The sequence below is a fragment of the Uloborus diversus genome, chromosome 7, assembly GCF_026930045.1.
Source record: "Uloborus diversus isolate 005 chromosome 7, Udiv.v.3.1, whole genome shotgun sequence".
Taxonomy (NCBI): Eukaryota; Metazoa; Arthropoda; class Arachnida; order Araneae; family Uloboridae; genus Uloborus; species Uloborus diversus.
In genome coordinates, this window is record NC_072737.1 from 6,635,218 (window position 1) to 6,662,234 (window position 27,017).

The 27,017-nt window shown below is 36.4% G+C and overlaps 1 protein-coding gene across 1 annotated transcript in view; it reads right to left on the reverse strand.

Moving 5' to 3' along the window:
- Nucleotides 1-1,908: 1,908 nt before the first annotated feature.
- LOC129226204 (SEC14-like protein 2) overlaps nucleotides 1,909-27,017 on the reverse strand; it is a 29,139-nt gene continuing 4,030 nt past the window's right edge. Inside the window, exons 3-12 of the mRNA XM_054860804.1 lie at nucleotides 25,713-25,782; nucleotides 22,846-22,889; nucleotides 22,372-22,434; nucleotides 21,134-21,221; nucleotides 19,879-19,973; nucleotides 15,865-15,943; nucleotides 13,483-13,563; nucleotides 8,593-8,679; nucleotides 5,484-5,590; nucleotides 1,909-2,139 (exon numbers count right to left, since the gene is read on the reverse strand). Of these exons, the coding sequence (XP_054716779.1) occupies nucleotides 1,909-2,139; nucleotides 5,484-5,590; nucleotides 8,593-8,679; nucleotides 13,483-13,563; nucleotides 15,865-15,943; nucleotides 19,879-19,973; nucleotides 21,134-21,221; nucleotides 22,372-22,434; nucleotides 22,846-22,889; nucleotides 25,713-25,782 (945 nt within the window). The remainder of the gene's footprint in view (nucleotides 2,140-5,483; nucleotides 5,591-8,592; nucleotides 8,680-13,482; nucleotides 13,564-15,864; nucleotides 15,944-19,878; nucleotides 19,974-21,133; nucleotides 21,222-22,371; nucleotides 22,435-22,845; nucleotides 22,890-25,712; nucleotides 25,783-27,017) is intronic.

Consider the following 27,017-nt stretch of genomic DNA (forward strand, 5'->3'; position numbering starts at 1 on the left):
CGAGGACTGCAGTTTCGTGCTTTTTAGCACTCATCAGCCCGGAATACGAATCACATGAGCTGGAGGTGAGAAACCTCTTAAGGGAGCCAAGAGAGCCAAACAAACTGGTAGCTAATTCAGAATTAGCTACCAGTTTATTTACTACACTGTTAAAAATTCAGGAAGATTTTCTGGTAATTGTTACTGTAAAATGTTGGACTTAACGCATTGCTGATTTCTACGGTAATTTCTACCGGAGAAATAAGCGATCCCAGCGCCAATTGGTTGCTGTGGGCTACCGAGGAAACCGTAAAATTTTACAGTAACATTTGATTTTTACGGTAATAGTTACTGGCAACATGGATGCCAGTAATAATTACCGTAAATTTTCCGGAAAATTGTTAACAGTGTAGTTATTTAAGTATTTCTGCCTTAGCCCTGGCTTTAGGGCGGTAACTTACTACAAAATACCTCAGCTTTGTCATCAATCTTTGAGTTGAACCGCACCATTGCTGCGGTCGCACATCTGGTTTGCTAATTCTGCATTAGCTACCAGTTTGCTTGGCTCTCTTGGCTCCCTTAAGAGGTTTTTCGCCTCCAGCTCATGTGGTTCCTATTCCGAGCTGATGAGTGCTAAAAAGCACGAAACTGCAGTCCTCGGATGGAATAACTGAGCTGGCGGTGTATTTTAAGTATTTCTGCTTTAGGCCCTGGCGGTAACTTACTACAAAATATTATAAGATTATATTTTTAAATTTTCAGTGAAGAAAAATTCCGAATTAGAGTCGCTGGATTCCCTGTAGAAACTAAATATAGTTTTAAATTGGGTAGAGTTTACTTCAGTTTTTAAGTGCTTCCAAATGAGATCACTAAGCGTCCTCTTCTCTTAAACGTGACCAATGACAGTTTTGCGTTTTTTAATAGTTCAAAGTCGAAACGGTTTCGTAGAGAGCTCCCGATGCCTCCCTCTTCCATTAATTTTTACCTGAAACTGCATTTCTAAAACTTCCCATATCGGAGAATTTCTGGGAGAAGCCCCCGACATTCTATTGTAAACAAAGATAGACAAAAATAGACTTCAATGTTAAAAAAAAAAAGTTAAGAAAACAAATCGTGGGGGAACCCCTTCTTTTACCTTTCCTCAACGTTACCGAAAATTGTAAATTTGCGGTTTTTGACATCAACTTTGAAAATATCGTTTTGAATGGAACTAGAACCCCTTATCCCGATTCTTTTCTCCTTACGCTTACATAGATCAACGAATTTCGAAATATTTCGGGGGAATTTACCTGCTCGTGTTAACCTTTCCTCGTGTAATTCCTATGTTTTCAGTATAGAAGCCTAAAGATGTGCCTTATCAGACTTATAACCATTAGTATCCTACTTTGAAAGCACATAAAAAATGTGTCAGTGGTAGCTTTATTTTACGTTTCACAATTTTCTTTTTTTAGAATTTTAAAACTTGATTTAGAAACTTAAAGGAAAATAGAAACTAGCGGTAATTTAATGTCTTTGCTCGACTCGGAAGAATGGAGATCCGGTACTGGTTAATTTAACTTTTTTAATTTACAGAGGTGGGTCAAATACTCTTTTGCCGACTGGGCCAAAGTCATCCAGTCCGCCCCTGTATATATATATATATATATATATATATATATATAGGATAAGAGTCAATTTTAAACAATACGATTAGATTTTTAACAATCCCGATTTTACGTTTTCCCCGCTTGGAACTTTTTTTATCAATGGTCTAAGAGTAAAACAAAGGTTCCACTATATTAAGTCCAGGTTAATACTAAGTTAGATAGGTCATTCGTTTATTATTACGCCTAAGTTATTAATAAAATACGTACGTACTAGAGGTATTATTAAGTCTTTTATTTAGGTTATATTCCTTTAGCGTTAATTTATTAAGATACTATTGTGTACTTACAGGTCTTCCCTGTAAAAGATTGTGACGGAAAGGCTCCCTCCTTCTGATCGATAATGAAAACGGTACTTGGTACTTGCTTGGCTGCATCGAAGTGAGACGTTCAGGACAGATCTTGCCCCCACGGTGACACATGTCACCCCTGGATCTTCCCGGGATAGTGGTGTGATTCGGTTGTTGATGTAATACTCCGATGGTATCTTGAAATAAGTGTGTTTCATTGCTGGAAACTAGAAAAAAACCGTCAATCGCTTCAAAACTTCAAAAATGATGTTTTAATTTACTGAAATATGAATTATGACTCGATAATAGTGCGTAAAAGACATGAGTTTTCCATTGGGGGAGGGTTTTGACTATTGGGGGAAATTTCTCTAAGTGTAAAATTGCAGATGAGAAATAATCAATGTGGAAACCCCTATCCGCCAACTCATATCCCAACCATTGAGAGGGTATAAAAGTTGAAGAGAAAAAAGCCTTCGAAAGGATCTCGAAGGTGAAATCTCCTGGTATCCTTGAAACAAAGATCCCAAGTCACATCATGCATTTGAAAGTAAAGAATTGTAGTACAGTAAAATTAAACCAAAAAATGGCCAAATCCAAACACCCAAAAAAAAAAAAAAGTTTAAACCTGTTGCAAATTACTTCTTAAGTTTAAAAGGTTAAGGTCTTAAGGTTAAAAAGTCCCAGCGTTTTACGTGTCGGTTTTGGGGGGAAAGGGAGGGAAATAATCATCTTAAAAAAAAAAGTTCTATCACTTAAAAAAATCACTCAAAAATCGCAGAAACCATACTCTATAATAGTAAAATAATAAACTCTAATAAATAAAAAGGCTAATTAACTGGAGTGCTCCCCCTGGGGGCGGGGGGGGGGTCCATCGCGCAGATTGCGTCATTGGAATTTTTAAGGCAGCTTTTTCAAGTGTTATTTCTTTCTTTTTTGAGGACTTTTATTCAAGATGGGTACTATGTAACACTTGAGGGTTGCGCCATCGCTTTGTGGGGGGGGGGGGGACCTGTAATTTCCATTCTAAAATCGACGATTGCGAAGAAGTTCAGGAAAACATTTCACTGGTTTTAAACTTTTCCGAAGTAGAAAATGCCACACAATGATACAGTAATGTCAGAAGACTCAACCTAAAATGATCTAAGCGAGCTCAGTAACCAATTTAGTTGTGACTGGAGTTATTTAACTATTTAGAGTGCTGGAGTAATATCTAAAACAAAATCGCTGTGCAACCCAAAAAAATAAAGTACAAATTTGGCTGAAGTTTCCCTCCTTCTTCTTAGTTAATTTACTTCAACTTTTTTACAATCTTTAGCCATCACCGTAAAAGGGGGATAAACCGAAATCGCCAATAGTGAAACGGGCAGTGCTGCAATTCTACACCCTCTAAGTCGGTGGGAGTTCTCGTTTGCTAATACCAAGCTGCCCCTCTTTTACGCAGCCGGTTATGTGAATAATGCTAAAAATGCGCACATATATTTGCAACAATGTCTGAAACTTTTGAGTTCATTATGCCATAAAAAAAATTTGATAATGGTGTTACATCAGACTCCAATGATCCAAAGCAGTGACAAATTTTGGTGGTCCAGAACCTGTAGTGATTGAACGATCGAACAAGTCTTGATGAGAGCAATGAGCAATACAACAGTAAAACGCTAAATATTTACACTTTTTTGTCTCTCAGTGTGGAGATCACAATCCGTTTCTAAAGCCACCAGAAGTTTCTTCCCTCTCTAACAGAGGTATTGCTCGCTGATACGAGTCGGTCGCTGATAATAAGGCAAGTTATGATGAGGCCTTTAACGTTGAGGTAATAACATAAAAGGATATTCAAGGCAAAAAATTTAGAGGCATTTATTTGTAAAGGAAGTATATAGTTAAGTCTCTAGTTTCTGTTACGAGAGTAGTTACTATCTGTAAAGGTGTGTCGTCAGCTCAAACCATCTTTTACACCGAAAGGTATGAACAGTAAAAATGCAATAACAAATAGCTAAAAACTTCCAGTACGAGTTATGCGCTGATCCTCCATCAGTATTCGATGCATCTAGAAAGGAAAAAGAGGGGAATCTTCCATAAGGAAAGAAATCTTGTACCGTTAAAGTGTTATTACTTGAAGTAAAAAATCCATCCACCATCACTAAGTAAACAGCTGGTGTAATATATGGTTATAGATAGAAGATACTTTCTTAATCATGTGTTTTTTTTTGGTAATGATCCGCAAGCTTCAAGGAAATATACCAGCAATGCAGTGTATATATGTCACTTGTAAATATGGGAAAGCTAGTGTCATTTTTGATGGGTACAAAGAAGGAGAAAGCACCACAGATATATCATCTGCGTCTTATTATAACAGCCATGCCTTCTGCTCTAGAAGATTTTCTGTGCGTCATATCTTGTACTTGCTTTGAGGAGTTCATTGGATATAGTAAATGTTTGAAAAGTCTGAAAGTGAACTGAAGCGCTTAACTATATGCACAAACTGTGTTAGACATAGCTGCAACAATAATGATCTAGATACCAAAAAAGATCTTGATCCCAAAGAGTTTTTATTCCATGCTTAGGAGAAATCATTTGAAAACTCCAGTTCTGACGGAGAGTTATAGTCTCAATCTGATGACGCATTTGAGACACGCATGTAGATAACGTAAACTAAAAATTTTGATTTTAAATAAAGCGAAAAAAAGCAAACTATAAGGGGAAAAAAACAGTTTAGCGTGATTTTTCTGACCATTTAATCAAATGTGCCACCAGAGAGGGAGGGGGGAGGGGGTAAAATATTTCCACTTGAAATGTATGTAGGGGGGTTCGAAGGTAATGCTTCGTTTTAAGCGGAGAGGGGGGATATGTAGCATTAGCGGGGTGCGCCATCTCTTTTGGGTGATAAAAACATTTAATTTAATGCTTTTAAATTTAGTATGACATAATATTCCCGCTTGAAATGCACTCTAAAAATTCCGAAAAAATACTCAAAATAGCAATTTTTTGATGCCCCCCCCCATTCCAAACCCGACGCACAATGGGGTGGGATTTTTTACCTGTTTTTATTAGGAGGGTAATTAACAATTTGCAATTGGTTTAAACTTTTATTTATTTTTTTTTTTTTTGGATGTTTCGGTCCGACCCCTATTTTTACTGTACTATTAGAAGAAATCGGGTTTACTCCACTCGTTTCATGTAATACGTGTCTCCCATTCATCGAAGTTCACTTGAGAAATCTTTTCCTCAGAATTTCCTAAACCAATGATTGGACTCGCTCTCTCCAGTTACTAATTCCTGCTCTATGATCCCAACTCCAATTCAAGCATATTAACTTTTTGGGCGTTGGAGCCCAAGTCTTGAGGATTTTCTAATTAAAAGTGATTTCCATCATTGCCGGAAGTCACCTATCTTTCTTTCTTTCACATTTTTTTTTAAATCGCATTATTTAACCGAGTTTTGCTGAAGGGTTGCCTTTGTTGACTGAAATCAACAGTCTGAAGCTTCTGATTTCAATCAACATTTTATGTTTGGGTATTACACATTTTATCTTTTAGGTTTTGAAAGCAAAATGCTTTGAAACTCTTATCCTTACCAATTCGCCGCATCTGGGATCTCCATTCGAATCGACTCTTTTACCTCCCAAAAAGGCGGGAAGAACGTCTTCATCAATGTACTTCAACAGGACTTCCTTAGTTTGATCTACAATCCGAGAAAATGGAGATATTTTGATGTTTGCAAAATTGTAAAAATCAATTCCAACATAAAAACAAACTTGATCTTAATGTGTAATTGACTTGAAGACGGTTATGCACCTATTTTTCACGACAAGATTATATCATGTCATGTTAAATGTTTTTCATGTTCAATGCTTCGGATGCTGTCATGTTAAATGTTTCGGAAATTAATTGTTTATATTGGCATCAGTCTACAATTCTAACATGTTGCGATCAGGCACACCTTGTATCAAAGCCTTTGTTAATGTTCCCAATCTTCTTGCAATCGCGTTCAAAGCGTAGATTTCAGAATTTTTATAACCGTTCCCCAGCTTTTATCCTTAAAACCACAGACTAATAATAAGAATAGACCGAGCTATGGCAATCCTTTTGCTGCTCATAAACCAAACCATGTGACTGGTGGATATCCTAGACGATCAACGCCCGGGAGAAATAAAATAAATAGAATTGATGGAATGATCTTTTATGGAGTCCGATTTGTAAATTTGTTATTTTGAGTTGTAAATATTTTGTTAATATAGTGAGTTTTTCGTTTAGATAGTACTGTGCATTTTCTTTAGTCAATTTCAATAACTCTCTAAGCAATTAAAGATGCCAGCGCCCAAAAAGAATCGGCAAACGGTAAGATTTTTACCTACAGATTCAATTTAAGATGCCGTTTAGTACATTTTTGCGTTAACGCAAAACGTTTACGCCATTACGTTCACGCCAACGCTGACATAGCAGTTCCAAATGAAATAAAAGTTACTGAAAACTGTGATCAAAAACGAATTACTAATGTCAAAAAAAAAAATGCATAACTGAAAAAAAAACAGTTCAATCTCTGCACCTGGAAAAAATTATAATGAAAACACATTACGTCTTAAAATACGTGTCGAGTGCCAAACTATAGATAATCTTGCCATCTAGCAACCATGCTGCTAAAGTTTTTGCCAAGCCTCCCACCAGTCACATGATGTATCCATGAACCAATTTTTTCATCAGCAAGTCTGGGAAAGCTCGGTCTACTCTTATTATTTGTCTATGCTTAAAATATATCACACGAGTCCTGAAGACACGTTTGTGGAGGTTATAGATATTATATGAAACTTCGCGCGATTTTGATTTCTCAATATTAAGGCGTGGAAACAACTGCTTTAGAAGTAACTATTGCAAATATTCTTATCAAACGCACTCCAAAACTACTGTAACTATTTTAGATCTGAAATGTAATATATATACTTGAAGAATTTGATAACTGTAGTGAAACTGGGAAAAGTTAGGTACATTCAGGCTGTTTTGATATAGATTAGGAACCAAAAGAATCCCTGAAATATCATCCACAGAAATTTTCCTTTGGAATGCGATCTTGGAGAACTTTGTGACCACCAGTTTTCTTGCCAGTCGTGGGAAGATCTTCCGAGCTGGTTAATGGAGACTGGGGATACGTTAAATATGTCATGGTCACAAAGTACTCCAGGTTCCTATTCCAAATCAATACCTCTGAGGGTGCAATATCAAGAGTTGCTCAGCTCCAAATCTGAATTTTTTAAAAACGAGCAGATTTGTGCATCACATGACTTCCTTTTACTCCAAATTAATGTCATTTCCCCATTATTGGCAATTTTAATGAGATTCAATAGTTTACTCGCTAAATATCACCGACAGTGGCCAAATCGATACCAGATTTAAAAAAAAAAGTTAGCGACAAATTTGGCAATTTTTTGTCTGGAAAATCGACCAAAAGACTGGCGATATATCGCCAAATTATAACACCACTTGAGTTTACATCGAAATTAACAATGATTTCCCTCCAAAAAGAGGCAAAAGACCCCTCTAGAAACACCCGAATGCAACCAAAAGGGAAGGTGCGCAACTAGACCTCACTAGGAGTCCATGTATCAAATTTAAACTTTCTAGGACATACCGGTTTTGAGTTATGCGAGGCACATACGCACATACATACGTACATACAGACGTCACAAGAAAACTCAATATAATTAACTCGGGGATCGTCAAAATGGATATGTCGGGTGTTTGTACGTTCCTAGGCACATATCCACGTGTGGTCGGGTAAAAAAAAAATCAACATTCATTTGGGGGTGAGGAAAATGGAAATTAAGGCCGATTTTTGGGTGAAAATTTTTTCGCGAATACAATACTTCCTTTTTGGTAAAAGGAAGTAAAAAAGGCTGTCTTCAGGGCCCCATCCAAGGTTAAACCAAGAGAAGTGGTTGGTACGAAAGACCTTAGTGTGTAATGTTGTACATCAGATAAATAATTAATCAAGATGCATCAGTGTTTTCAGACACGTTTCTTGCTACTGATTACTATAGCGATTTTGGAACCTAAGAGAAGTTCCCAGAATGAAAGTTGTCCTCTTGCGGAAGCGAATTTCTCACACTTGGGGAATGTTAACATCTTATCCCATGTCACAACCAGCCCCGATCTCCCCTGCACCTACGATAGCTTCTACAACCTGAGATACATTTGCCGCTTAAAAAATATTCTTAAATTCCTTATTAATGTGCAAAGACAAGCTCATAAGATTAATTATTAATAGTATCGAATAAGGGAATTGACGGTATCGTACTATACTTCATTCACAGAAAAATATAGACTAGATGTAAACAAAGAATTGCGCCATTTGGCAATCTCAATCACGTGCTTGGCTTGAACATGAAAAAATTGGTGCCAAGCAGATGGAGAATGCGAATCCTAATGGCTAACTTTTTTTTCTTATTCAAGAGAAAATCCCCAAAAGTGACATAGAGGCAAAACTTCTGGAAACCTTTATCTTTACTGTCGGCACACGTATTCCGTAAACAGAGTGTAGACATATATTAAGAGAGTAAAATATTAGCATTAATTTTCGTTACAAGTTTACGCTCTTTTCTGGCTTTATCTTTTTTTTTTTTCCCCCATCTTTCTTGACTAAATAATGAGAAAAAAAAAGCATTATTCAACAAACCCAAAATGATAACTTACGTTTGGAAATAACTTGAATCTTTTCCAGAAGAGTTGGTCGGAAGATTGGTTTCAGAAAATTAAAAGCTCTGTAGAAATAACCGGGTGCTGTAAAAAAGTTCGTTCTATTAGTATAAAAGAACTCATTTTCAACTACCATAGAGACAACGTCCCGTGTTAAGTAAACAATGAAGGGTTGCGAACAAAGTGCCAAACTGTTTTTAAAAACGTTATCATTTCGCAAATGTTATTGTAGTAACGTAAAAAGAATAATTTTAGCCAGAGAAAAATTGTTCTTTTCTGAGACTGACAAAACCCCGGATAACGGTGAATAAGGTGACACTTTTCCGTTAAAGGTATGTTCCATCAATTTTACAAGTATACAGCACTGTATATTCTCAATGAAATTCACATCGTTGGAACGAAAAAAAAAAAATTGCTCTTATTTTTGAACAAAATCGCCATCTTTTTCTGTGCATTATTGTGAACGGTGCCTTAACTTCTGTATCAAGTGTCACAGAATTCCACCTCCAGAGTTGGGCATGACAGTCAACAAAAACCCGGATAACGGTGAATAGGGTGACACTTTTCCGTTAAAGGTATGTTCCATCAATTTTACAAATATGCAGCACTGTATATTCTCATTGAAATTCACATCGTTGGAACGAAAAAAAAATTGCTCTTATTTTTGTACATAATCGCCATCTTTTTCTGTGCATTATTGTGAACGGTGCCTTAACTTCTGTATCAAGTGTCACAGAATTCCACCTCCAGAGTTGGGCATGACAGTCAACAAAAACCCGGATAACGGTGAATAGGGTGACACTTTTCCGTTAAAGGTATGTTCCATCAATTTTACAAGTATACAGCACTGTATATTCTTAATGAAATTCACATCGTTGGAACGAAAAAAAAATTGCTCTTATTTTTATACATAATCGCCATTTTTTTCTGTGCATTATTGTGAACGGTGCCTTAACTTCTGTATCAAGTGTCACAGAATTCCACCGCCAGAGTTGGGCATGACAGTCAACAAAAACCCGGATAACGGTGAATAGGGTGACACTTTTCCGTTAAAGGTATGTTCCATCAATTTTACAAGTATACAGCACTGTATATTCTTAATGAAATTCACATCGTTGGAACGAAAAAAAAATTGCTCTTATTTTTATACATAATCGCCATTTTTTTCTGTGCATTATTGTGAACGGTGCCTTAACTTCTGTATCAAGCGTCACAGAATTCCACCTCCAGAGTTGGGCATGACAGTCAACAAAAACCCGGATAACGGTGAATAGGGTGACACTTTTCCGTTAAAGGTATGTTCCATCAATTTTACAAATTTGCAGCACTGTGTCAATGAAATTCACATCGTTGGAACGAAAAAAAAATGTTCTATTTTTGTACAAAATCGCCATCTTTTTCTGTGCATTATTGTGAACGGTGCCTTAACTTCTGTATCAAGTGTCACAGAATTCCACCGCCAGAGTGGGGCATGACAGTCAGCAAACCACTGCGTTCTTGAATGCAGTTCGGAACTCGAGTCTAGTGATTACCATTTGTTTCCTGAGTTTAAGGAACACTTTGACGGCCCACGTTTCCGGAGCGACGACGAAGTCAGACGAGCTGATGCGTGCATCACGTGACTTAATTTTACACCAATTTAAAGTTATTTCCCCATTATTGGCAATTTTAATGTGATTCAATAAACTTTCTAAATATCACCAACAGTGGCCTAATTGAAACTAGATTTAAAAAAAAAAATCGCTAAGTTTGTCGCCAAGTTGGCGACAAAACTTGGCGACCGAAACACTGGCGATATATCGCCAAGTGTTCGCCAAATTATAAGACCACTTGAGTTTACATCGAAATTAACAATGATTTCCCCCCAAAAGGGTGCAAAAGACCCCTTTAGAAACACCCGAATGCAACCAAAAGGGGAGGTGCACAACTAAACTCCACTAGGAGTCTACGTACCAAATTTCAACTTTCTAGGACATACCGTTCTTGAGTTATGCGACATACATACGCACATACAAGACGTCACGAGAAAACTCGCTGTAATTAACTCGGGAATCGTCAAAATGAATAATTCGCGTGTCTATACGTTCTTAGGCACTTATCCACGTGTGGTCGAGTCGAAAAAAAAAAAACTCAACATTCATTCGGGGGTGAGTAAAATGGAAATTAAGGTCGATTTTTGAGTGAAATTTTTTTCGCGAATACAATACTTCCTTTTTTGTAAAAGGAAGTAAAAAGAGGTGAAACGCTTGCTCAACAGGTTGGCGGTGGACTTCTGTGACACTCGATATAGAAGTTAGGGCACCGGTGGCAATAATGCACAGAGAAAGATGCCGGTTATGTATAAAAATAGAGAAATTTTTTTTCTTCCCAACGATGTAAATTTCAATGCTGTATATTTTTAAAATTGATGGAAACCTTGCTTTTTAGTTGACCCTCGTATTTCGTCAAACTGGTCAGAATAGCAAACCGCCAATTTGCTCATAATTGTTGCCAAAATCAATGTCGTTGTAATTTTTAACTTCATTCAAAGACTTATACACTTTACTACTTTCTTCTTCTGATTCCACATCATTTCCGCCTTCTTTAAGAATATTTAGTTAAAATGTGAAGTCCTTTTGCCAAGTGATTAATTTCTTACAGAATTTTGAAAAGGAAATTTTAATTTTAATCACCCCGTACAGTATGCATCTATTACCTCAAGTTAATCATTAGGCAGTTTTTTTTTTTTTTTTTTTTTTTCAATATTTTTATTGAAACTTCGATAAATAGAAAACATAGTTGGAGCAAAAAAGCAGATGAATAATACTTTACAGTTTTGTGGAAGAAAAATAAATATTTAAACAGCTATAGTTGGAGTAAACCTGACCTGGAAGCGTTATGAAGGCTACGCAGATCCTAATCATAGCATTACGACGCTACCAGGTTAGTTTTGACCCAATTGTAGTTTGTTTTCTTCAGGCTAAAACTTTGAAAAACACCTAAAATATGAATTGTTTATAACTTGCGGTTGGAAAAATTGTATGTTGCACCAGCGCTCTGGAATTTTTTATTCTCCGGATTTCAAAAATAGTTCAAAAATCCAGAGAGCGCTGTAGTCATATGTCGTTTAATCGATGTATGTGAAAGGGCTCCTCCACTTTGAAATGATTTAACAGCAAAACCGTGTGAGAAGGAAAGGTAAAACAAGAGGTGTGTTGCACCAGCAAGTCTGGAATGTTTTCTACACTGGTTTTTAAAAATTGTTTAAAAATTGGACACCAGAGAGCGCTGTAGTCATGTCGTTGAATCGATGTATGTGAAAGGGCTCCTCCACTTTGAAATGATTTAACAGCAAAATCGTGTGAGAAGAAAAGGTAAAACAAGAGGTGTGTTGCACCAGCACGTCTGGAATGTTTTCTACACTGGTTTTTAAAAATTGTTTAAAAATTGGACACCAGAGAGCGCTGTAGTCATGTCGTTGTAATCGATGTATGTGAAAGGGCTCCTCCACTTTGAAATGATTTAACAGCAAAACCGTGTGAGAAGGAAAGGTAAAACAAGAGGTGTGTTGCACCAGCACGTCTGGAATGTTTTCTACACTGGTTTTTAAAAATTGTTTAAAAATTGGACACCAGAGAGCGCTGTAGTCATGTCGTTTAATCGATGTATGTGAAAGGGCTCCTCCACTTTGAAATGATTTAACAGCAAAACCGTGTGAGAAGGAAAGGTAAAACAAGAGGTGTGTTGCACCAGCACGTCTGGAATGTTTTCTACATTGGTTTTAAAAAATAGTTTAAAAATTGGACACTAGAGAGCGCTATAGTCAAATGTTTTTTAATTGGTGTATGAAAGTGTGCTTATTGATCAGTGGTCAAATCTCATTGCTCACATTGATATGGCTACCCTTCACAGCTGTAGCATTATGCAATCAAATGGTCATGTTACCGCTGTGATAGGTGGCGATACTTAACACATCGCAACGAGATTTGACCTCCGTTCAACAAGCACTTTCATACATTAATTAAAACGAGCTGATGTGTGCATCACATGACTTCCTTTTACTCCAATTTAATGTCGTTTCCCCATTATTGGCAATTTTAATGTGATTCAATTGTTTACTCTCTAAATATAACTAACAGTGGCCAAATTGAAACTAAATTTAAAAAAAAAAAAAAAAATCGCCAAATTTGTCGCCAAGTTGGCGACAAAACTTGGCGACCAAAATGGCGATATATCGCCAAGTGTCCGCCAAATTATAACACCACTTGAGTTACATCAAAATTAACAATGATTTCCCACCAAAAAGGAGCAAAAGACCCCCTTAGGAACATCCGAATGCAACCAAAATTAAAGGTGCACAACTAGGCCTCACTAGGAGTCTATGTACCAAATTTCAACTTTCTAGGACATACCGTTTTTGAGTTATGCGAGATACATACACACATACACACATACATACTTACATACGGACGTCACAAGAAAATTCGTTGTAATTAACTTGGGGGTCGTCAAAATGGATATTTCGGGTGTCTGTAGGTTTCTAGGCATATATCCACATTTGGTCGGGTCGAAAAAAAAATCAACATTCATTCGGGGGTGAGAAAAATGGAAATTAAGGCCGATTTTTGAGTGAAAATTTTTTTGCGAATACAATACTTTCTTTTTTGTAAAAGGAAGTAAAAACATTTGACTGCAGAGCGCTTTGAATTTTCGAACTATTTTTGAAAACTGGTGTGTAAAGAAATTCGAGAGGCCTGGTGCAACACACCTTTTGTTTTACCTTTCTATTTCGCACGGTTTTGCTGTTATATCATTTCCAAATAGGGGAGTTCCTTTTCAAATACCCTGTGTTTAAAATGAATGGAATTTATGAAATGAAAAAGCAAAGAATATCGATTCCTATCTCACCATTCACTATTAAAACATGCTTCCATGCCTCAGGATAGTGATCTTGAACCAAGCGCATGAAATCCATCCCTGTTTCGATGACTGAAATAGAGAAAGATAATGGAAACGTTTAGTAACAAAACCCGCTCAATCTGTTTTTAAAAACAATTACATTAGACACAAAAAAAATTTCAGCATTTTTTTTTTTGAGCAATCACGGTTGCTTATTGTTCTCATTTGACTCATTTTCCCACCAGCACCCTCTGCCAGCACCACCGTCGACCGGCTCCTCACGATGCTGCTCCTATAGCGAAAACCGTCTCCAGGTTGCGTCCATGTCCTACACACACGCTTACACACATATACACACACTCATGCCTGCGCACAGACACAAACACACACACTCCTCATCACATACACACACTCATGCCTGCACACAGACACAAACACATATGCCTACATACGCACACACACACCAACGCCTACACACACAGCACTGCATACATTACACGCACACACATGCATACATACACACGTACACACACCCACACACATGCGCCTACACAAACACACACCTACACACACACACACACACACGAACGAACGCCTACACACACACATACACACGAACGCCTACACACACGCGCGTACACACACAGCACTGCATACACAACATGCATACACATACATACACACACACACACACCACCGCCTACACACACACCCTTACACACACAGCACTGCGTACACAACATGCACACACATGCTTACATACACACACACACACACATGCGCCTACACGAACACACGCTCATACATACACACACACGCTCGTGATTGCGAAAAACATAATTTGAATTCAAGATGCCAAAAATTCAAATTAATATTTTTTTTCTTTATTTTTTTTCTCCGTTTGGATAGCATTCAGTGCACAACTTCATTTTTGTTTTCTTTTTAAAAGTTTCATTTTTCTAACTTCAAATGATAGATAATTTGACAAATTGATAACACAGACAGAAAATGTTCTTTTTAATACTGAAGATTATTTCTATAAGCTTGGTTTGAATTAAAAGGTATGAAATAAAATAAGTACAGTTTTTTTTTTTTTTTTTTTTGAATGCAACAATCAAATGTTTTATGCTTACGTGAATTCTAAAGCAGCCAATAAAATAAAAATTTAAATTTTGAGAGAAGAAATTGAGGAGGTGTAGTAAAAGCTATTCGTACAGAGCTGTATACCGCCGTATTTCTTTTCTCCATTTTTTAATTTTTTTTTTTTTTTATTTTGATAAAATAAAAATAAAAAAATTCAGAGAAGAAATAGAAGCGGTATAGTAAATGCTGTAGCGGTTAGTACAGAGCTGTATACCGCCTATTTCTTTTCGCAAATTTTTAATTTAAATTTTATTGGTTGCTTTAGATTTAACATAAGCATAAAATTTTTGAGAGTTGCAATTTCATAGGGGAGTTTTCGTCATAACCATTGGGGCTCAAAGGAGAGTTTTCGCCAGAAAATCCGTAAAACTGGAATAATTCCGTCCTTTAATACCAATGACTAAATTTTTGAAATTTCAAAAAATTCAAAGAAGTCTAAATTTATTTTTCTGGTCATGAAATAGATTTTTTTTCTACACATTAAAGGTGAATTTTTACACTTAAAAAAAAAAAAAAATAAACCCGATTGTTGAAGATGCGTCACTTGACAAAACTTTTATTTTCGAGGTAGACCGTGCAACGCCGGGAAATGCAGCTAGAACTTTAATAAAAAGCGAGTAAAACCTCCAGAATTCATCATATTTAATGCATGTACTAAAATTATTTCCTTGTGTTTAAATTTTTTTTTTTTGAGCAATCACGATTGCTTATTGTTCTCACTTGGCGGTTTTGATGTGTCTATGATTTTATTTCCCACCACCTCCCTCTGCAGCACCACCGTCGACCGGCTCCTCACGATGCTGCTCCTCTAGCGAGCAAAGTCTCCAGGTTGCGTTCATATCCTGCACACACACGCGTACGCACACACAAACACATACATACACCTACACACACATACACACAACGACCCACACACTCATGCCTGCACACAGACACAAACACACATGCCTACACACAAACACACACACATACACACACAACTACCCACACACTCATGCCTGCACACAGACACAAACACACATGCCTGCACACACATGCCTACACACACTCATGCCTGCACACAGACACAAACACACATGCCTACACACACGTACACATCCCCCCCCCCACACAAACACATATACACACACATACACACACACTCGTGATTGCGAAAATCATAATTTAAATTCAAGATGTCAAAATTCAAATTAATTTTTTTTAACTAAAACTAAAGTAGAGTGTCAAAGAAACCCTTTCTTTACTTACCACATTTATGTACACAATCCTGTAAACTGAAATCTTCCATGTCGAAAATATAGGTCATTTCGTGCAAATTTCCTCCGTTCTAAATTCAAAAGAGAATTTTTGAAAAGCATGTAGGGGAAAGTGGGGCAAAGTGAAATAGGGAAGATAACTTACATTTTTTTTCAAAATGAACAAGCTAGAAACTCGTACTGAAAATTACATTGCATAGAGAAAAAACAATGTAACTTGCATTGAAACATTATTTTTTATTATTGGCAGTAAATTTGTGCCTCTGCCTTAAAAAAAGGAAGAAATTTTTTACTTTTTTTTTATGAAGCAAAGTGAAAAAAATAAAAAAAATTTCGAATGAACTATTTTCCATTTGATTAGTAAAGATATTTTTGATCAAAGTGAAAAATAAAAATATTTTTCGAATGAAATATTTTCTATTTGATTATTAAAGATATTTTTATCAAATAAATGACTAAATAAAAGAATGGATGAATAAATGAAAGGAAATGAAACAATAGACGAATAAATAAATAAATTAATTAATTAATTAACAAATGAGAAAAAATAAATCAGTTAATAAAATAGCGAATAAATAACAAAATATAAGTGAATGAATGAATATCTACAAGAGAATTATTGAATTAAAGAATGCAAATGAAATAATTAATAAGAATACTTAAGTGATTGGATAAAAGATTGAGCTATTTTACTTTGCCCCATCCATACCCTTGACTAACTGTGCAAAGCATTTAAAATACAAAAAGCTTAAATTTGAACAATTAATTACTACAGTGAATACTAGTAGGTCTCAATAAATATTTACGATGTTTTATCAAGAACTTTATCATTGAATAATAATAAAAATAATTTTTGACTTTCAACAAAATATTACAGTACGAGTATCAATTTTTGAAAAGTGATGTATTATCGTATTCTTAGATTTTCAGAGGTAATTTTTTCTTGACTGGAAGAGATTGCATGTGTTACCACATAGATAAAATATTACTAGATAGTTGACGCTAAAAGCAGAGTAAATATTTCACCATTTCATATTTCACTTTGTCCCGCATTCCCCTACAAACGAATTTTGCCATTTTGCAAAACAATTTTTAATAAATGATATCAAACAAACAGCAACCTATATTTTACTGATGAACTTTGCTTCCAAATAATTACAGAGTATGATTTCGATAAACTTCTTTTTCTGCGTTTAAGCAAGTGAGTGATTAAAAACTAAAGCATTTTTGTAAATTCTTTTTCGGTTAAAATGAGACTGACCACTCAAACGAATGAGCTACAAATTCTGGTATTAGAGGAAAATGTAAATGGCCAAAGAAATTTTCACTGTTTTTTTTTTTTTTTAAACATAATGCGTGTTGTTTTTCGAGTTTCTAATTGCGAGTTCGTGGAGTACGCGAAAAATCTTTTATAGATTTGTAAGTATTTATGAAGAAAATGCAACCAGGGCCTCATTACCTCACAGGCCAAGTAGGCCTGGAACTGTGGTCCCATCTTCCTTGAAAAACTTGTGTATAGCATTAAAGAAATATGCATTTTTAAGAAAAGAATTAACAATCAATGATTTATTAGCGTAAGGAGCGACACATTCACCATCTTGGGGCTAAATGCCGCTTTCTTCCTACGTCTGTGATATGATGAAGTAGCGTGCTTTGATTTTTACTTTCTTCTATCTTCTTTATCTTCTTTACTAATAATAAAGCAGAAAGTCTCTCCGTCCGGAGGATGTCTAGATGTCTGGATGTCTGTAGGATGTCTGTAGGATATCTGTAGGATGTCTGTGACGCGCATAGCGCCTAAACCGTTCGGCCGATTTTCATGAAATTTGGCACAAAGTTAGTATGTAGCATGTGGGTGTGCACCTCGAAGCGATTTTTCGGAAATTCGATGTGGTTCTGTTTTTATTCCAATTTAAGGAAAAAAAACTATCATAAATTACGAAATTATCATAACGTGTAACCGTAACATGGGCAGAAGCCAATTGGCGAGATACGAAATTATCATAACGCGGAAGCGTAAGATGGGTACAAGCCAACTGGCGAGAAAATTCACCATACATTATTTGTAAATATACAGGAGAACCAAAAGACCTTTTGATTTTTCTATTACGGGCAAAGCCGTGCGGGTATCACTAGTTACTAATAATAAAGCTGAAAGTCTCTCCGTCCGGAGGATGTCTGGATGTCTGTAGGATGTCTGTGACGCGCATAGCGCCTAGACCGTTCGGCCGATTTTCAGGAAATTTGGCACAAAGTTAGTATGTAGCATGGGGGTGTGCACCTCGAAGCGATTTTTCGAAAATTCGATTTTGTTCTTTTTCTATTCCAATTTTAAGCCCATTTTTCACAGAAATTTAATAAAATGGGAAAGAATCTTTATCTTTATCTTCTTTACTAATAATAAAGCTGAAAGTCTCTCTGTCCGGAGGATGTCTGGATGTCTGTAGGATGTCTGTGACGCGCATAGCGCCTAAACCGTTCGGCCGATTTTCATGAAATTTGGCACAAAGTTAGTATGTAGCATGGGGGTGTGCACCTCGAAGCAATTTTTCGAAAATTCGATGTGGTTTTTTTTCTATTCCAATTTTAAGAAAAAAAATATCATAAGATGGACGAGTAAATTACGGAATTATCATAACGTGGAACCGTAACATGGGCACAAGTTAATTCGCGAGATACGAAATTATCACAACGTGGAACCGTAACATGGGTACAAGCCAACTGGCGAGAAAATTCACCATACATTATTTGTAAATATACAGGCGAACCAAAAGACCTTTTGATTTTTCTATTACGGGCAAAGCCGTGCGGATATCACTAGTATCTAATATATAGAAGAAAGTATTGGATTCGTGCAAATTTTCGAATTTCGAAGGATTCGAACGTTTTGAGGTGTGCTGAGTCCATTTCAACTATTTTTGGAAAAGGTCTGTCTGTCTGTGTGAGTGTGTGTCACGTCTGTGTGTGACCAGTTTTTTGTGGCCACTCTACAGCAAAAACTACGGCATGAAATCGAACGAAATTTGGTACACATATGTGCCCCTATGCGAACTTGTGCCCATTGGTTTTTGGCGCGAATTCCTCCAAGGGGGGTGGAGCAATGGGACGTTTTTTGAGTTACGCGTGCTTGCTATTCCTCAGGAAGTAACGGGCGGAATCAAACAAAATTTGGTCCATATGTTGCCATCAACAGGAACAGGTGCTGATTCAATTTTGGTGCCAATAACTCAAACGGGGGTTGAGCTATAGAACGTTTTTTGTCGTCAATTGTGACTGCTGTATCTCAAGAAATAATGAACGGAATGAAAGAAAATTTTATCGGCGAGTAGCCCTTAGTGGGTATAAGAGCTGATTTTATTTTGGTGTCAACAGCTAAAAAGGGGGTAGCGTAATCGACCGTTCTTTTTTTCCGTTGTGAGTGCCCTATCTCAAGAAGTAATGCTCCAAGAGGTGTTGATTTTTTTTTTTTAATAAAAATAGCTTTATTAATGCAACAATAAGAAAGATAAATCGTAATAGATTGTCGTCTGCGTATTTCTCGTGATTTTAATTGTATGGAAATGATCGGAAATATTATCTCAATGATTTAAAATGTTTAACTGTTGCCATCTTATGTTTGTTAACAAATAAAATATTTGTAATAAATTCAAGCAAGGCTTTTAAAATAACTTTCAATTTTCGCTCTTTGCTTTGCTTTTGCAATAATTCAGACATTGGGATGGTCGTCACGTTTTTGCATGTGTAATTTTGTTTTTGTAGTTAATATTGCTTCCTCGTCAAGCATGGGGAGGGATCAGAAAAAAAAAGAAAAATATAGTAGAAAGTTTCGTGATGGCCACAACATACTAGTAGATTGTTGTGTTTCTAGATTCAGAAATCACAATTAAGAATCAAAGCACATTGCACACTACTTCAGCATAGATAAACACAGAGAAAAAGTGGCATTTAGCGATCTAGCCTCAAGAGGGGAGCTAGTTATAAAGTGAGTTAAATATTTTCAACTTACTTTTTTGTTTTCTTGCCTCAAAGTGGCATAGTCCATCTCCATGTAATAGGAGAAAAATAAGCACATGTCGTAGCTTGACATTGCCATGATAAAACCTGAGGCAGGAAAAACAAAGTTACCTTTAGAAAATCAATTTGTTGCTGATACATAAAGTTAGCTGCATGGTTAAATGAAATATCACTAAAAAGCAAAAACGGGCATGTAGGGAAGGAATTAATGCCTCCGTAATACTAAATGCCTATCGCTTTCTCGCTTTTAACATGGAGTTAAAATGGACCATGGCCCCACTTAGTTATTATAGGCCGTGACAATCGATGAAACTCATGGCAATAAAGAGGGCGCTACAAGAAACCTTTGTTTTCATTACTTTGCCGTCGATTGGTTGATGCAGGGCTTCCTACCAGCGCCTCTTGCGGTTAAAATGGGCGACGTCCAATCAAAAATAAATGAACTTTGAGACGTTGACATTGATTGGCGGATGCAGGAGCGGGTTATAGTAGCATCGGTTTAATACAGAAAAGTCAAAAAATGTCAAGGCCCGTAAAGCGTCAACGCCATCTAGTGGGCCCATGAATGAACTCAAAACAAGGGAATGAGACCGAGTCAATGTCTGTACGGAGGCCACTGCCATATGTCGAAATTATTAGATATTAAAAGCTGAGACAATTGGTTAATTTCAAAATTTAACTAAAAAATTAACCAATTAATAATTTGTTTTGAATTGTTCGGATCCATCGCCATTGCAACGCCTTCGTTAGATGTTCGCTGGGTAGTGCTGTTTTATGAATTCTTACTATAATGGATATTCAGGAGGTGAACGTTTGATTCCATCTTCGTAGCAACGCCATCGTTGAACAGCCGTTAGGTAGCGTTGTCCTCCGTACCAGAAGTCATCGCTGGCGTTGACGGAAGTTCAGTTTTTGAGACAAATGTGTTAGGCATTTAGTATTACGAATGAGTTGAAGGAATATGCTTTTGTCGAAGTCTCTAATTAGAGTTAAGTTTCATAAGAGACTATTTAAGAGCTAAGAGGGGACGTCTTACATACTAGAGGAATTTGACTTTTGCATGAGTCAAACTTCAAGTAAATAACTGCAGTAATCTGCACTTGGTGCTTTTTAACGTTGTCGTTTCTTATTTTATGTTAAGTTTTTATTAGTACCTTCTCAATTAAGAGTCGGATGATCGGACTGCATCGAGGGCGATAACTGTATTTATTTTAAAGTAAGTAATAAAAATAGTGATTGCTTTTCACCTCTGAAGTCAGCAAATCCACAGTATCGAACAGGCGTACCATCTTTTGCAAAGCCCAGACAAGCCGTCCTTTCGTACTTCTCCACCACCTATGAAAAATTTTGGAAAAGTTTGAAACATAAATAAAGTACAGATTTTTTTTTTTTTTTTTTTTTTTTTTGAGCAATTACGATTGCTTATTGCTTTCATTTGACTGTTTTGATCTGCTATCATTTTATTCTCCCGCCTCATCACCGTCGACCGACTACTCACGATGCTGCTCCTCTAGCGAAAACAGTCTCCAGGTTGCATCCATATGCTACACACACGCGCATACATACACAACTACACACACACACACCCACACACACACAAATACATACACCTACACACACATACCCCGCCCTCACGCACACAAACACTCATACACACAACTACCAACACTCATGCCTGCACACAGACACAAACACACATGCCTACACACACATACACATACCCCCTACACACAAACACACATACCTCCCCACACACAAACACACACGCCTACATACACGCACACACTCGTGATTGCGAAAAACATAAATAGAATTCAAGATGACAAAATTCAAATTAATTTTTTTTTTTTTGGAAATAACGCTTTGACACGATATGAAGTTCATTTTTAGATACAGGAGGCAGGGAGGTCACTGTGACCTCCCAAAAATTCCTTCTCCGGCAAATTTTGTCAGACAATTCGGAAAAATTCGGAGTTACATTCAGTAAAACCATCATCAATCTTGCGAAATTTGGTGTTTCATTGGGAAAAAATTATTATCGTTCAACGAAATCTGGAGTTCTTTTCGACAAATTGAGAATTTTCATCCACCTAAAAATTTAAGAACGGAGCGCCGTTTGTAAGAGGTGTTATAAATACCAATACTGGTTTTATTACACTTAACCGTCAGATTGCTCAATGTTGGCAAAGAAGTGACGTAAAGAAGTGACGTAATAAATATGCATTGCTTTTCCAGGTGAAAAGTACGTAAAATATATGCACAAAATTCACGCAATTTAAGTTAGAAATTACGCTTAGTATGATAAATTTTATAACATGGTTCAGGGAACATTCTACTTTAAATTCCTCACACCAGATTCATGTTTCCAATAACACCCCCCCCCCCCCCCATCTAGAAACACTTAGTATTACCAGACTGAACTAAACTCGAACAAAAAAATGACATTTCGCTTTTTTTCTGTTCGTTATGTGTGTGCAAAGTTTACCTCAGGTTTTACATAGGTCTCCAACAGCGTGTTGATTTCAAAAATTTTCCTGTTTGTATCCACCTGAAATGAAAGAAACTACTAAATTAAAAGAAACAAACAGCCTGGAGGTCTAATTTACTGAAATGTTTCACAAGCATTCCACATTTCAAAATTTTGGGGGGTGGGGGGGTAATTACAATTAAAAAGTAAAAGAAGAATGACATTTAAAAAAAACACCCTTTAATTTATTTATATCTTGATATTTCTGTGATTTTGAATCTCATTCACAACTTTCAGAAAAATATTTAACACAATTTTTAACTACACATACTTTTTATTTATATATTAAATTTTTCTTGGTTAGTTCTAACGTTCATGTTACGTCTTTTATAGAGTTGTATGTATCAACGTGAATTTGTTTTTCTTTCTCTTTTTCTCTATGACAGACACGACTGCCTATAAGATTTTTTATATTTAAATTTCAGCACCTACCTCTCGAAAGTTTCGCTCAGCTTTCTCCAAGTCGTAGTTTCTTGCTGAAAAGGAATAAATAAATGAATTAACAAAAATTTAAAATAAGTAAAGGAAAGTAACGGAATATGCTGGATTAAAAAAGCGAAATGGCAAATTAAGTCACACGTACTAGTACAGTTTGACCATCATCAAATGGAAAGGCAAACATCCGGGTTTCAGGCGGAAATGGACGCATCTATTAGTTTTCAGGGATGTCAGTTTTTCCAGATGTATGCTAGTGTCTAAATTAAGCGGAGTCACATACAAATGATCGGAACACGTGCATCGAATTTTTACTTTCACCCCTCATTCAGATAGTCTCTTCTCAACTGGAAGATTGCAAATTTTATAAAATCCGTGCTCAAACTGTGTGGATAGTCACACTTTTAGAACTGTAACTGATACACTGTAAAAAAAATCTGTAAAATTTACGGAAAAAAACTGTCAGCCAGGACGCCAGTTTTCTTCCGTTTATTTTACAGAAATCTTCCGTATTTTTATTATTTATTCAAGCTGATTTATTATTTTATGAAGATTAAAAAATGAAACTATGCTTTCATAAATACATTTCAATATTTACTATACTACTACGAAATACATGTATACAAAGGTACATTTCCGAATATGCCTCAGTAACAGATGACAAAAAAACATAATAATAAAATATTGATTAGGATGCAATGAAATGGAAGTTGCAAACGATTTAAGACTTACTCGCTTTAAATAAATATAAGATCAAAAACTCGAGCACGAGAACCAAAATCCAAACAGGCGGGCGAAATTTCGAAGAAAAACAAAGTACGCGGTGAGGCGATGGTAACAGTTAACGCTTATACCCGGTTACAGATTCAAAAAAACAGAGAAATCCTGTATTTTATTACGAATAGCTTTTTTCTGTAAAAAATACGGATTTATTCTTCAAAATTTACAGCTTTTTTTTTACAGTGTATATTCTTGCGCGACTTTTGTTCTAAACCTGACACAATTGACTTCATATCAGGAAAGGTGCAGACTTCGAATCACTGCAATGCAGCCATTGGTTTTAGAAATCAGGAGATAAGGTTTTTAAAGTTATGAATTGGCTAACCTTTCAAACGATGTGTGCATCACATGACTTCCTTTTACTCCAATTTAATGTCATTTTCTCATTTATGGTATTTTTAATGTGATTCAGTAGTTTACTCTCTAAATATCACCATCGGTGGCCAAATTGAAACCAGATTTAATTTGAAAAAATCGCCAAATTTGTCACCAAGTTGGCGAGAAAACTTGGCGACCAAAAGACTGGCGATATATTGCCAAGTGTTAGCCAAATTATAACACCACTTGAGTTTACATCGAAATTAACAATGCTTTCCCCCCAAAAAGGGGCAAAAGACCCCTTTAGAAACACCCGAATGCAACTAAAAGGGGAGGTGCACAACTAGACGACACTAGGAGTCTACGTAGCAAATTTCAACTTTCTAGGACATTCCGTTCTTGAGTTATGCGACATAAATACGCACCTACGCACATATGCACATACATACATACGTACATACAGACGTCACGAGAAAACTCGTTGCAATTAACTTGGGAATCGTCAAAATGGATATTTCGCGTGTCTATACGTTCTTAGGCATATATCCACGTGTGGTCGGGTCGAAAAAGGAACTCAACATTCATTCAGAGGTGAACAAAATGGAAATTAAGGTCGATTTTTGATTGAAAATTTTTTCGCGAATACAATACTTCCTTTTTTGTAAAAGGTAGTAAAAAGCCTATGACAGTTTTACATGTTTTACTCTTCTCGGTTCCTTTAGAAGTACTCCAAGAGGAGAACTTCTAACCACTCGAATAGTGTAACAATGGCATACAATATACCAGACAGGGGGCCGTGGTAGCCTGATCGGTAGGGCATTGGACTCGGGGCCGGAGGGGCTCGGGTTCGATCCCCGCTGGTCGAAGACCCACCGTCGTCATTAAAGGGGACTGGGCGACGTTAAATATGCTCGTGGTCTCAATGTCCTCCAAGTGAAACGATACCTCTGGGGGTGCTAGTACCAGGTAGCTATTAGCTCTTGAACTAGTTCTAAATTCTCATTAACTGTTCGATCCGGTGATGGTGCTGCCATCTATCGGTATATAAAATAATGGAGGCAAGGCACTAGTATGCAGACCTCGACATAAATACAGTTGTAGTCAGTTGTGACTCTTGAATAGAAATAGAAATAGATATACCAGACAGCCCGGTTATCACATACAGAGACTGCAGTACTCATCAGTATTAGAACTCATTAGTCTGGAATAGCAAGTGCAAGAATCGTGAATTCAATTTTACTTTTCCTCCTCAGTGAGATAGAATCGTCTTAATTGGACGTTTGCCAATTCCATACAATCCATGGTTGGACAGTATGTATGTGTATGTAAGCGTGTGTGTGAGTGTGTGATTCACATGTGAGTGTGTGTGTTCGACTCGTGAATTCAGTTCACGAGTCGAACCTCACCATGCGGCGGGCACTCGCTGGTGAAATGAATTCATTTTACCTACCATTTTGTGGGCACTCTCAGCTTCAATGAGATGGCATCTGCCTCCAGCTCGGCTATTCACTATTCCAGACTGAAGAGTTCTAATAAGAACGAAACTGCAGTTCCTGGATGTGATAACCGAACTGTCTTGTACATTGCATGTAGTTCTGGTCTTAGTCAGCTTAGGGATGGTAACTTACTGCAAAATGTAACAACTTTCCTTTTATTTGTCAGGAATTTCATATAACTTTAAATAGTTCATTAATTTTTCTCATAAATAATGATAAAGTATCATTTTTTTTTTTTTTTGTACATTCAAATTTAGCAAAAGTTCTTACCTCTAAGCCATTTTAAAAGAACAGCATCTGTATGATCTGGAGTCAATATATCGGACAGGTTCTCCCTGAACTGCATTAAAAATGTATAAATATAAATAATATAAAAAATTAAAATTAGAAGAAAACAATAGAAAAATAACTAAAATGAATTGTCGTACACACATATCTCAGACATCTGGCAATAACTACTGAAAGTAAAATATCAAGGCGACTGAGAAGTTTTTTTTTTTTTTGATGTTTTATATTAAGGTAAAGCAAATAGTTTGTAATGAATTTTAATTATTATCACACTTGTTATCAACAACCTTCTTACCATCTAGTGTGCAAAACCAATTGATTTCGGAGCAAAATATCTGGCGATGTATTTGATATATCACTCAGAGTTCTAAACAAGGTAAATCAAATGGTGATCGAGAGAATACTCCTGTGATTATCAGCAGAAAAGAAGACCAGTATTTTGAATTTATATAAAGACTATAGGCATATATTTATTCTTTTAGACATAAGTAGTGTTCAATAAATGTAATACAGTTGATAAGATCAATTTTATTAACTTCATCAAAGTTACAAGTTGAAAGAGAAATTGGAAACACTAAATGGCACCGTCAGTTTAAAGTTAGCTAAGGAAGAATCATTAGCACTTCATCCTCAGTAATAATTTCAACATTATCTGCATCATTCCAATTAAAAGTGTCGCTATTTCTACTCTTTCTTGCAAATTCAGTAGTATTTTCTTCACTTGCATCATCAACTTCCAAACTTTGATATACTCACCAGCTTTTGCACTGGTTCGTAGTTGATATTAATGTATTGGAAAGGGTTCAAAGGCGGGCTACAAGGCTAATAAATGGACTTTCTCATTTAGACTACGATTCCAGGCTTAGAATGCTAAAAATGTACAGTCTTGAGCAAAGAAGAGACCGAGGGGACATGATTCAGTTGTTTAAATTTATTAAAATGAAAGATGTTACGGGGCTAAAGTTTAGCACTGAAAACAGGACAAGGGGTCATTGTTTTAAGCTATTTAAATCTCAGGCTAACATGGATATTAGGAAAAATTATTGTTTTAGCACTGTAGTGGAACCTTGGAACAGCTTACAGGAAGAGGTGGTAATGAGCAATGGAGTAGATAGTTTTAAGAGGGCCATTAATCTTCACTGGGGATTGTAAATTGACTAGGCCCAGCCTAGCTGGGCCCAGAGCCTGTTGCTGGTCGTCACTTTTGTATTCGTATTTGTATTTATCAATTCCTTCTGGGTCTTCATAGTTATCTTGTATTTCATTAATAGACAGTTTTCATTAGGG